The 13,165-nt window shown below is 33.4% G+C and overlaps 1 protein-coding gene across 1 annotated transcript; it reads left to right on the forward strand.

Annotated features, from left to right (window-relative positions):
• Nucleotides 1–6,045: 6,045 nt before the first annotated feature.
• On the forward strand, nt 6,046–12,519 carry LOC129922956 (uncharacterized). The gene is made up of 4 exons (XM_056011305.1): nt 6,046–6,195; nt 7,312–7,375; nt 8,308–8,366; nt 9,784–12,519. Exons 1-4 carry the CDS (start codon nt 6,186–6,188, stop codon nt 10,575–10,577), a joined length of 927 nt encoding a protein of 308 aa, XP_055867280.1. The 5' UTR covers nt 6,046–6,185; the 3' UTR covers nt 10,578–12,519.
• The last annotated feature ends 646 nt before the right edge of the window (nt 12,520–13,165 follow it).

The following is a 13,165-nucleotide window of genomic DNA, read 5'->3' on the forward strand; positions in this document are numbered from 1 at the left end:
CCCTTCGTGTTTAAAAGGAATACCTCCTATTCAATAGTTTTAAAAGAAAAATATACATATGATACGTTTATCATTTACTTGGGTTTTTACCATCTAGATTCTAGCTTTTTTAAACTCAAGATTTTATTACAGTAATATCAGGATCTTCGCTCTATTAATTTGTTTAAAAAATTATGCAAAGTAACACAGTCACATAATAGAAATAAATAAAAAATAAGTTGATTACATAGACGGAAGCATTTTATGTGGTCGATTTCTCAAAGGCTATTACACTGGTAGTCTGGTAAGTGTAGCATGATGTGCTAGCGTAAAGGGCATGTTTAATTAATAAATGTGGAGATTGTGTTGCAGGAGAGGGAGTCTTATTTTGAATAAAATATCCAAGAATGTGATCGATTTGTCACGGTTCTTATACATTTGTCTTATCTAATAAATACAGAAATTTCATCAAAAGGGAAAATAATTACGTCCTACGTGTATCCAATCTATGTTTTTAATTTACTTGTGCATATTAATTAGAGACTTACTGAGTCATTGGTTTTTGCCACCTTGTTCCATGCTGTATTGCAGCGGTTCTCAACCTTTTGTTCTCGGCGACCCCTTTTTACAAACCTCCAGTCTGCTGCGACCCCCTCCCCCGCATACACACACAGCAATAGAAGAGTAGACAAAAACAATCCATTTTTTCAATGGTCTTTGGCGACCCCTGGCAAATCGTCAATCAACCCCCAAGGAGGTCGCGACCCACAGGTTGAGAACCCCTGCTGTATTGGAACCAAGGAAAAATGGAGAACGGGTGCGAATTCTAGTAAATAGAGGAACAAATATTACTTTGTCTTTGTGTCTTTCTGAATATTTTTTACAAAGCTTATAATAACTCTGTCTGTCTGTCTGTCTGTCTGTGTGGTAAAAAGTTTGAACATGTTTTTTTCTCCCATTTCCCATTCTCTGATCCAAGTTAAAACTTTGCACAAGTGTTCATTGAACCTGACAAGACTTGAATCAATCAAAACAAAATTAAACAGTTAGTTAATTAATTGTTGGTGATTAATTACTTTGTTTCATTTCGAAATAAGGGGAATAAATGCTATTTAATGAGAGATGTGGGTATATATATATATATATATATATATATATATATATATATATATATATATATATATATATATATATATATATATGTGGATTTAGTCCCCCTTATTACGTTTCAACACCATTTTCTCCTTAACTCTTTCTCTCCGTAATTATTTACCACATTCTGGTGGAATCAACGTTGGTATCGTCAGTTAGGAGAGAAAGAGTTAATTGTATTTTTTTTATTCCTGCTACAAAGTTTACATCAACTCACTCTGTCTGGTAAAAAGTTTGTACACGTCAATCTTTCCCACACCCATTCTAACATAACGTAAAAACTTTGCACTACAATTCCGAGAGAGGTCTATAATGTCCCCTTTCAGGCATTGTGGAGCACAAAATTGAAGCCCTGGGGCTTCTGTAGCCGAAGGTTAACTTTAATGTCATGTGGCAAACACTCTTACTTTTACAAGTACCCATTAGAGCTGGGTGGAGTTAGGTACCTTCAAACTTCAAAATCTTTAGAACCACTCGGTTAAGAAGGTTTACCCTCTGGGACAAAACGCACCCCCAACCTCCCAGCCATTCTTTTTACGGAACTCTTTTGATGTAGAAAACAATTTTGATGTTACTGAACTCAATTGAGACACGGGACACAGCTGAATTGAAAATCACAACAGCTAACGACAATGTTTATACTCTATAGATTGGTTTTATTGTGATTTTAAGTGCATTGCATCATCAATAAACAATACAAGGAGACGTGGCGGCCGAGCAGTAAAGCGGGTCTCTGGTTCGAATCCTGGTGAAGATTAAGATTTTAATTACGGAATCCACCCAGCTCTAATGGGTACCTGACATAAGTCAGGGAATGTAAAGGCGTTTGGTCGTTGTGCTGGCTAAATGACACCCTCATTAACTGTGGGCCACAGAAACAGATATCCTTTAAATCATTTGCCCTATAGATAGCAAGGTCTGAAAGGGTAACTTATGTTTTAAAAAAAGACATTTCCAACCCCACCTGTATCTAAACAAAACTACAGCCCCATTTTAGCTTAAATAAATGTTATTAACATTAAAAGGCAAAACACTTATGTCGTTTATTCTATTGAAAACAAATCGATACAATGACACTTCAAGATCTTTTTTAAATCCGTTCCCCGATTTCCTTCATCAGGACTCGAACCCAAACTCTTCAAATCAGCATTCAAGCTCGAGACTAAGACTTCTCACATTGGTTGTCTCACCTAATTTCTGGATACAACTAGTTAGTCAAAGATATTGCATAAATTGAATTTATTTTCTTTTCAAAATTATTCATTTATCTATAACACTAGAGACTTTATAAAATGACCTATAGGCCTACTGTAGTTAAATTATCAACATTATATTGGTTTTCAAAATGTTCTAACTAAAATATAGAAAGTTATTAAGCCCTTTTGATTTTTGGCTAAAGCCACTAAGCAGAAAGGTCGACCATAAGGAAGTCTGTTCTTCTTTAAAACACCTTGTATGTTTTAACGTCAATTGATTGTTTTCGGAAAACACTGTTTTAATGCTATAATCCAGCGGTTCTCAACCTTTTATGCTCGGCGATCCCTTTTTACAATCCCCCACTCTGCATCGACCCCCCCCCACACACACACACACACAGCAATAGAAGAATAGACAATAACAATCCATATTTTCGATGGTCTTAGGCGACCACTGGCAAATAGTCAATCGACCCCCAAGGGGGTCGCGGCCCACAGGTTGAGAACCCCTGCTATAATCATTGACGTTGTGTAATAATTGTAATACGATCTGGGTTAAACTGTCGGCCTGACACAAATGTTTTGTTAGCACTATTTACTTTTAGCGTAGTGAGATTCTTCATTTTAAAATGGAATTTTATGTAAAAAATAGCATTTTTAAAAGGTGAGTTCCCCCTTCAGAACTTGTGATCTGTAGGGCAGATGATGGGTAATCTATTTATGTGGCCCAATGTTAACGATGGTGTCATGTGGTCAGCACAACGACCAACAGTCTTTACTTTTCCCTAACTAATGTCAGGTACCCATTAGTGCTAGGTGGACTCAGAGGCACCCAAATGTCTCGAAATGATAAATCCCAGTCTTCACCAGGATTCGAACCCGGGACCTTCAGAAGCCAAGCGCTACAGCTCAGCCACAACGCCTCACAATACTAGCATTACACACTGACTTCCTGTTTGTTCCCATGCTTTTTATGGTGTTATTTTTATTTCAATAAACTGGCCAAATTTTAACGATCCCCTGATACTTTTTTAGCCCGCGAATTGTTACCCGCTTTCTCTCTCTCTTTCTTTCTTTCTCTCTCTTTCTTTCTCTCTCTCGCTATTTCTCCCTCCTTAACCCTCTCTCCCTCTCCCTTTCTTTCTCTCGCTCTTTTTTCTTTCTCATTCCCTCTCTTTCTCTCTTTCTCTTCATGTCTCTTTTTTCTCTCTCTTCTTTATTTCTCTCTATTTCTCTGGAATCTTGTGTTCTTGTATTTTGAAGATTGCCATGCAAATCAGATAGATTCCAAGTAGTTATAAGGTTTGAACAAAAGGTTGACTGGGAATACAAAACATACAACATATTTAAGCAAAAGATCATGACAATCATACTCAAAGGGAGTCAACCCTGAGAAAAAAATCAGGAGCCGGCGACTATGAGTCAGTCCCGCGAAATTTAATTTTAAATTCGTAAATTTTTATTTAATAGCACTATGGTTCTACAAATATACCACAAGACATCCCCGAACACTTTAATTCCTAAATAATAATTTCCCATCTTTATAACCTTGGCGTGTCAAATGTTTTTGACGTCACGACCTGTGACGGGGCAAAGAGGTATTGGTCTACACAGGTTGCGACGTCGCAGGTCAGTGTTGAGGCCTAGGCTTAAGTCCACTATACCGACCGGTCTCGATTGAACCAGTTAATGTGCTGTACTGTTATTTCGGCCAATCAGCATCCATGAAGTTTGGCGATGACGTATTTTTTTTCCCCAATAGGCTGCTGTGCATATACATCGGGTGGTCATGGGGAAAATGGTGTTAAAACAAACTGTAACAACAAACAAATAAAACAGCAGGAGTATTTAATACTAGTTTAGCTTACTTTTTCTCCCCTATCTTTTCGTATACATTATAGATATTCATTCAAAAAAGGAAAAGAAAAAAGTAATTGTCCAAACAAATAGAAATTCAATTTGACTAGAATAGTCCACCCCAGCATTACTATCTTACCAGCATACACACACACACTGTGTATTTTCAAATGGGTTCTGATTGCCTTTTAGAATTTTGTGTGTCTTTGGAAATAGGAAGGACTATTTTTCATGAAAAAGTTTTTCGAGATATAGATCTAATAGGATGTTGTTGTTGTTGTTGTTTTTTTAATTAAAGTAAATAATTACGCGAAGTGTCGCGAAGAAATGTGTAACTTATTGAGCACATGAACAAAAAAAACATTTTTGCCATTGATTCCTGGATGTTTGAGGCTACCCTTTTCATTCCTTAACGGCACCAAGGAAGAACTAGTACACATTCGTCCCAGCAAATGGGATAAGAAACGTACTCTATATTTATACGTTTCTGAGTATTTTGTTGTGTTTGTGTATGTTTCATTTAGGCCTATGTTTCAGTGTTTTTATGTATAATTGCTACTTTACTTTTTAGTCTTCAGACTTAAAGTGTCTCTTAATTTAATAATTGTAGGCCTACTATTGGTATTACTATATAGTTACTGTATACTATTGTATATGTACAATCACGCCTTTCTTCATACGCTCATAGTCCGATCTCGTTCCGTTGAACAGGCCTAATAATAATAATCTTTATTGTCCGCATGGAAATTTGTCTTACAATTTGTGCATTACACCAAACAAAAAACATTATAACTATAAGAAACCAAAGTGTACATTCACACCAGACTCACTCATAATTTACATGTGACAAAGTTTATATCAGATTGTTCTTATTTAATGATTTGATTGCCAGGGGAACAAAAGAGTGTTTGTGTCTGTTTGTCTTTGCTATCGGTGTCTTGTATCTCTTTTGTGATGGTAAAATCACAAAATCCTGACACAAAGGGTGATTCTTTATTTCGAGGATCTTGTTAGCTTTTTTATAGATGTTTGTCTCAAACAACTGCCCAAATGGGGTTTGTTTTTTGCCAATTATTTTACCAGCAGCATTTAGGATTCTATAAAGTTTATTTTTAATGCTCAGATTGCCATACCAGGCAGTGATATTGAAACTTAAAATGTTGCAGATATGAGCGTGATAAAACATAGCCAAGGCATTTTCGCTAACATTAAACGAGGACAGTTTTCTTAGTAATCGTAATCTATGCTGCCCTTTTTTTGCTGATTTAATCAGTATTTGCAGTAAAATTTAGTACCAATGTATTCAAAGGTTTGCACAATTTCAATAGTTTCTCCACCTACAGAAACAATATCATTTTCCTTCCTTTCCATACGAAAATCGATTATCATTTCTTTGGGGTTTTTTTTACATTTAATAATAAAAAAATATCTTTACAGTATTTTTCAATGTGTTATATTTCTTTGAAATACTCATTTACTTTTGAGATCTCTGAGAGCAGGGCAAGAAGAGCCGCATCATCAGCGAATTTTGTGAAGGAGCAAAAAGGACTATCGGATTGAAAATCATTGGTGTATAAAATGAACCACAATGGCGATGTCACAGCCCCCTGGGGCGCCCCTGTGTTAACTATGCGTTCATTTGATATAACATTGTTTACCCTAACCCTCTGAGATCTCTGGGTCAAAAATTCATTAGCCCATAGTATTATGTATGGACTAATCTTCAACGCTTTCATCTTTTCAATGAGTAAATGAAGTTGTATAGTGTTAAAAGCTGATGAGAAATCAATAAAGAACAATCTTAACATTTCAAAAGATCTCTGTATAGCCTATGCCTTTTTCTTTGAGGGTAGTAGGTCTACATCTTGTGGGTGATCCTGGCCAACAGATAGCACTTTGACCTTTGCCCTGAATTGGTCAGCAAGTGGCCACATGGATTACGGTGGACAAAGCATTCCTTCCTAATTCTCTCGATTACAACTCGCTGTTACTGTATCTTGAATGGCTGCAGGTAAATAGATTTTTGTTATTGTGTTAATTTATACATAGACCCTATAATTATAAGGATATTTATTGTCCATTTTGTAAATAGTAATTCAAGCAGGCCAGCTAATCATATCATGCTAGTGATATGATTGATTGTTTTTTTTACGTCTGTATTTTAAGATAAGACAAAAATTTGTGTGTGTGTGTCTGCTGTGTCCAGCAAGGGCTTGGACAGGGCCAGATTTAGACTAATGTAAATTATTTCAAAGGGGAATAACACGTAACTTAGCTATACGTCTAGTGGTATTATAAAAAAATACATCTAGAAATGTAGAAGACACGATTTATTCAAGATCTGGTAGTTATTATTATTATTAAGTCTTGTTCCTATAATAATACATCATTATAATTATAGATTTTGGTTTATTTTTTCTATGAGCCTTTTGGAAATGTCAAATTTAAAATTTTGGACCCAGACCCGATTCTAATAGTTGCATTGAAGTAACGTATATTATATATTTAATTTATAAGTGATGCATTGATGAACTCTCCTCTCGCTACAATCTTGAATTTAAATGATATGGTATATCAAATAAAAAAAAAAAAGAAGAACATGATGAACTTAATTCAGTGTGTTTCACACAACCCCTGTAATTTTTTATATTTTTTTGAAGTGTTGGTGGATATCATTATTAACAGTGGTCAGTGGAGGACTGGGTATTGAAAGTGGCCCACTTTGCATTGCCATACAATTTGGCGCATCAACTCTTGCCTGACATCATATGGTCTATGTTGAGTTTCATAATGCATATCTAGAACTGAACTGATAATTACATCCTGCATTTATTCATGTGTTATTCCAGTCATGCTGTGGATGCTAGGAGACTTTAAAATCTGCTAAGTTTATCATTTTTCTGACTGATTCAGACAACACTTTCCATGCACTAATGGCTCTACGAATAAAAAAAAAGGGCAAGTTTTATATCCTACGATGTTTTTGGAGCTCAACTGACTAAGCTCAGGAAACCCATTCTGGCCTAGAGCAAAGTAGTCTTCGGTGATTAGCTATTGATCTTAAAAATAACTCTTAGACAAAATAGAAAACAAAATATAATTTTTTTTTTTCTTCTTGTTTTTGTAGCTGCTCCAGTTCTTGCAGAGATGGATTGCCCACCTTTTTGTGAATCTTCTAAAGAGAGTAATAGGTATGTGATTCTTTTTTTGTTTTGTTTTGTTTTAATTTCAATTATTAAATATAATATAATATTTTTTATTTATGTTTGTGTTTCATTGAAATATAAATAAAACATTAGTTTAAGTGTAAATAATGGGAAACATGTCAGCCTTAAATAGTCTATTTTTTTCCTCAATAATTAATCTATGAGAAATGATTTTCCACATCAAATAATGGTTTTAAATTGTTATTATATAAAATCTAAATTTTGTCACTTTAAAAAAAAATGTGTGCACTTCTTCTAGCCAGATTAGATGATTAGATGCAGAATCTTTTGCAGATTTCACCAAAGAAAAATAGCAATCTTTTTTTTTTTTTCAACTGATCAGCACTGCCACACAGAATGTTGGTAATGTTGGGTTGTTGTGTCATTAGGTGAATTAAAATTGGGCATTCAAAAAGGGTATGGTTCGGTTTAATATTTGGTGTCTTCAGAAGGGTGGATGAGTGGTGTTTATTCTGTTAGGGTGATAATTTTAAACAGAATGAGACAACATATGATCCAGAAGCTAAAACTCAGGACTAGCAAATCTTGCCCTTGCGAAGAACCACCAGAGAATGCTGACCATGTCCTTCAAAGTTGCATACTATACCAAGAGTCCTGAACAAGACTCTGGCCCCAAAAACCCTCCTATAGAAGAAAAACTATAGGGATAAATACCTGATTTTGAAAACACTTCACTGTTCATCTCAGATATGGGATTATTGATCTGAACTCTTCAACATGAAAAATTAGAACAAAGAAGCAGTAGTATATTAAATATTTAAAGAAAGTTTGTTTTTAATCCCAAACAAATGATAATCATTGCTTTGTAAGCAATCTCATTGCATATGTGTATCTATTGTGAAGATATTGTAATTGAAATATTTAAACTTCATAGTTTTATGTTGTTCATTTTATAGTAGAGAAGATACCAATCAAGTACTTGCAACTAAAAACAAGACCTGTGATCCATCCTCTGGTGAGAAATTTGTTTCCTTTTAATATTCTTTTTTTTTTCCAAAATTCTAAGCTTTAATCAGTGATGGGAATATTCAAAAATTTTCTTCCAGTTTGGGAAATATCCTCCTATTTCAGATAAAAAGAAATCCTAAAATGTTTTGATGTTTCTCCTTTAGACAGTCTTCAACTTTATTAAAGCTATTAGACACACCATCAGCATTTTGCACTGTTATAGTAGCTTTGGCATATTGAGTTTCTGTGCCAATTTAAAATTATATTTGATGGGAACTTGTAGGACATGTGTATCACATTTAACAGCCAAATTCTAGGTATATTAAAAAAACACTAACTCCAAATTCTTTACATAAATTATTTTCTTTTCATCCCAACTTTAGACTCCTCCTTAAGTCAAAATCCATTGTCACTTGATACATAATTTGCTTAACTGTGTATATCTGTATCACTGCTTTCACAACTACTGCTTTACATGTATCTTGTCATAACCACCCCATTGCTATATTAAATAGTTATAATGTTTTTTGTTTGGTGTAATGCACAAATTGTAAGACAAATTTCCTTACGGATAATAAAGATTATTATTATTATTATTATTATTAAAGAAAACGACAAGTTCCCCTTTAAAACCTAGTTATCTCTAGGGCTGATGATTTTAAGGCTATTTGTGTTTTTGGCCAATGGTTAATGAGGAGGTTGTCATGTAGCCAGCACAACAACCAACAACCTTTACTTTCCCAAACTAATGTCAGGCACACATTAGAGCTGGGTGGACTCATGGACTCCATAAATATCCTGAAACTCTAAATCCCCGCTTCAAGATTTGAACCTAGGACCCCAGGTAAAAGCTAAGTGCTTAACCTCTCAGCCACCGTGTCTTCTACCACTGCTATACACTAGATTAGTATTACATTCTACCAGCCACATGAGGGTGGACAAAACCCCAGCGCAAAGCTCTCAGCCCCCTGGATGACAAAGTGGTCATCATCGAACCACTATGGACAAACTATATATAATTACATTCTACTTATTTAAAAATATGTTCAATGACCCGTGATGACAGCAAAGCTGTGAAAGAATCTTTTAGTCAGAATTACTTAGAGTAGAATATGACAAATTGACATAAAAGTAAAGAGAAAAAATTTTTTTTCATAATTTAACTAAGGATTATTTGTTGAAAAGGTAACACTGTTTGATATATTCATAAGGTCAATATTGATCTATATATTTTGCTTTACATTTCGTCAGCACATCAACAGGTAACTTTTAACTAACTTTCTCATAAAAAGCATTTCTCCATTTGTATTACAGGGAAGATGTTGTGACTATCTGTAATGTTGCTAATTGACTAAAGTTACCTTATTATTTTTTTAGCTTTTTAGTGAATAATGAATATTGTTTTTTTTTTCTCTATTTTATAGATTTTTTAAATTCTCATGATATATGCCTCAAGAATACAATGGATCTGTGTCTGACACCTCTTCAAAGTTTGACTTGCACTAAAGGAACTGCACACAGTTCATTTATAGACTTGCAAAACTTCTCAGTCAGTCATCTACCACCATGTTACCAACACAAGGAAATGTTTAATTTAGTTACCGCTTTAGCTGACTTGGTTATCATGGTACAACTTCCACAAGAAGAAAATGTCTATTTACAAGGAACAGGCAAGATAGATGAAGTTTTTATTAACACTAATGAAAATCACAAATGCTACTGTTTGAAATGCAGTACTTCTCAGAACCCAAGCAAAGAATGGGGCATGATAAGAATAATGACCTCGGCAAACTTGCTTAAGGGCTGCAAAGATGCCACAAAATACAAGTGTACACTCTTTTTTGATGAGGGAGAAGATAAAGTTGTCAATTTATTAGGAAATGGTATTGTGAAAATGGATGTAGATAGTGACTATTGTACATTTTTTTGCATATCTTGTGATATGGATCTGGTTGAAAAATTGGATGCACATCTTGATGTTTTCATTGAAAACTGGTCTGATGCTGTAGTTAAATACTATCCTACTGTCAAATGCACAGACGAAAAATTGATAGTGATTATCTCACATCCTCATGGGTGTAAGAAGCATATATCATTAGGGAAATGGTCAAAGTTAGAGCCCCATGTTGAATATGATGCTGCCATGTGTCCTGGTTGTTCTGGCTCATATCTGCTTCTACCCGTTTTTGATGTGGATGAGGATTCTGATGATATGTGATCTCTTTATCGTATCTCCAGATGTAGATCAAACTAATTCCAATATGTTTAACAAAGTTAATTTGTGTGTATTATGTGTTGTAGCCACGGGAAATACTGCATTCCTCATTAATCTTCAGACTGGAAGACAAGCCTTTGTTTTACAAACTGTTTAATAATTGTACTTGGGACTAAGCTTACAAAAATAATTTTTAAAAAGTTGTATACCCCCTATTTTTTATTGATGATAATCCTGTTTCTTTTTCTATTACAATTGCAATGAGCTCATTAAATTTAAAAAAATGATGGCGTATGTACCTGGCTGGTCCCTTCCTTCTCACTGTGAAATGTCATCAAACTATTTTTGTTTTCATGTATAAATAATGTAATAATTAAAACACCTTACTGAGAAACAAGCAGAATTAGATAGAAGTACAGTGTTTGTAATTAATTCTACTAAAAGAAACTTTTCATTTAATTCATACTCTTAAGAAATTAAATTGTATGTAGGTCACAGCTGGGACTGCATAGCCGCAGGAAATACTGCATTCCTCATTAATCTTCAAGCCTTATTATCATTATTATTTATTATTATGTAGTAGTGTAGATAAGACTTAGAGAGTAAAGGGGAACATGTAACATTTTTTTTTATTTTTTAGATGCTCAGCAACTTGTATAGTATTTTACATTTGTAAGTTCTTCCATGATCCTTTATTCTCATAAAACCTTTATGGCACATTAAAGTTTTTGGATTAAAAAAAAGGGGGCTAACTTAGTGTTTGATATAATGGATCTTGCTTGTACTTGTTTTGATACTGGATCTTGCTTGTTTTTAATCACAATGATTGTTGCAATCTGTCAGATATAAGGTTCAGTTAGATAGAAAATTATACTTAAACATTGTTTGTTTGTTTTAATACAGTGAAATCATGTAATAATTTTAATAAGAGATGACAGTCTAGAGCAGTGTTTCTCAAACTGGTGCTTGAGACAACCATAAGACGACCGCAGAAAGATGAAATGTGTATACAATAAAAATGTTTTTGCTGAAAGCCATTTTATCCAGTTGGATTATATGAATAATAACTCCCCCACTCATTACTGTTTAATATGTCTATGACTAAGATTTAGAGGCATTCTTCACTCAAATACCAATTTTATATCTTTCATTATGGATCATTGTACAGAAGTGGATGACTGCTTTCTCTTCTTCTTATTTGGTACAACATAATGCCATAATGAACCTGGTCACAACTAAAATAAACTGACTAGAAATGTGTGCTTGTGGGATTATCAGTTGCAACTTGCAAACATTTAGCTGGACATAAATACACACAATCACATCAACCTTGTCCAAGACATTAATTTTGTATATTATTATTTTGAAATAAATTATATTTAAAAAAAAAAAAAGACACTCCTTCAACAACATGTTGGGGTTTTTTTTTCTTTTGTAATTTTCTAAAGTATCAGTATGCATTTATTTTAATTTTTCACTTAGAGGTCCATTGGCAAGTTTTGAGTATATAAAGGGCTGAAAAAGTTTGAGAACCTCTGCTTTGAACATATTTTTATGTCTTTCCAAATATTTATTCACTGATTAAGGTGTACTTATACACTATAACTCTTTATTCAAACAAGCATTATCTTTATAATTTATATTTCTGACTAGGACTACCAAGATGTACTGTATTTCTATCTTTGATGTTATATAAATACACTAGTCAGATACTGTGAAAACAGGTTTACATAACTTGTTAAATATTTTCCCTCTTTATCAGAGATACAATTGTGCACTTTTTTTTCTAATTTAAGGGACATTAAGCATAAACTATGGTATCTGCTATGATCTAAAAAACATTTATGCCAAGGTTTATCAAGATTGGTCAAACAGTTTTGATTTTTATTTGGGATATACATACATACCATAGACTATATATGTTTACATACATATACTCTTTACATTGTGCTTTATATTATAGATAACTGCATATGTACTGTTATATGTAAAAATAAACTTTTTTTAAAAAATATAATTGAATTAAATTGTCAGAAATTTATTATTAATATATTTTAAAAAAAAAAAAAGGAAAATAAAAATTGTTTGATTACCAAGTACAGTCTTTTAGCTTGCTTGATGAAAAAATAAACAACATAGCTATAGTTTCACTATCTTTGTCTACACATAACAGGAAACAAATTTAGATCTTTAACTAGCATTCTAATATACTATGTCTCAAAGAAGAATTATAATAGATAACAGCATGTCTGACTTCTGATGCAAGGAATATATTATTTCTTATAAGCACTGTTGGCAATTTGAAAAAAAAAAGTCATCATATTACATTATACTTTGATTTACATTTCTTTTGTTGACATATTTAAAAGAAACAAGTCAGTGTAAAGTGTCAGAACTTATCCAAAATATATTCAAGAAATATTTTTAATAACTAGTACATTTCATAATTCAAAGCAAAGACTTTCTCTTGTTTTAAGAATACCTCTATTAAACTCATAACTTTGTGGAAACTTCCTGGAATCTTCTGGGCGAATAACAGAAATGGCTCTAATGATTATCCCGCAAAGTAGACTGTTGCTGTATATTGTTGA

The sequence above is a fragment of the Biomphalaria glabrata genome, chromosome 14, assembly GCF_947242115.1.
Source record: "Biomphalaria glabrata chromosome 14, xgBioGlab47.1, whole genome shotgun sequence".
NCBI lineage: Eukaryota > Metazoa > Mollusca > Gastropoda > Planorbidae > Biomphalaria > Biomphalaria glabrata.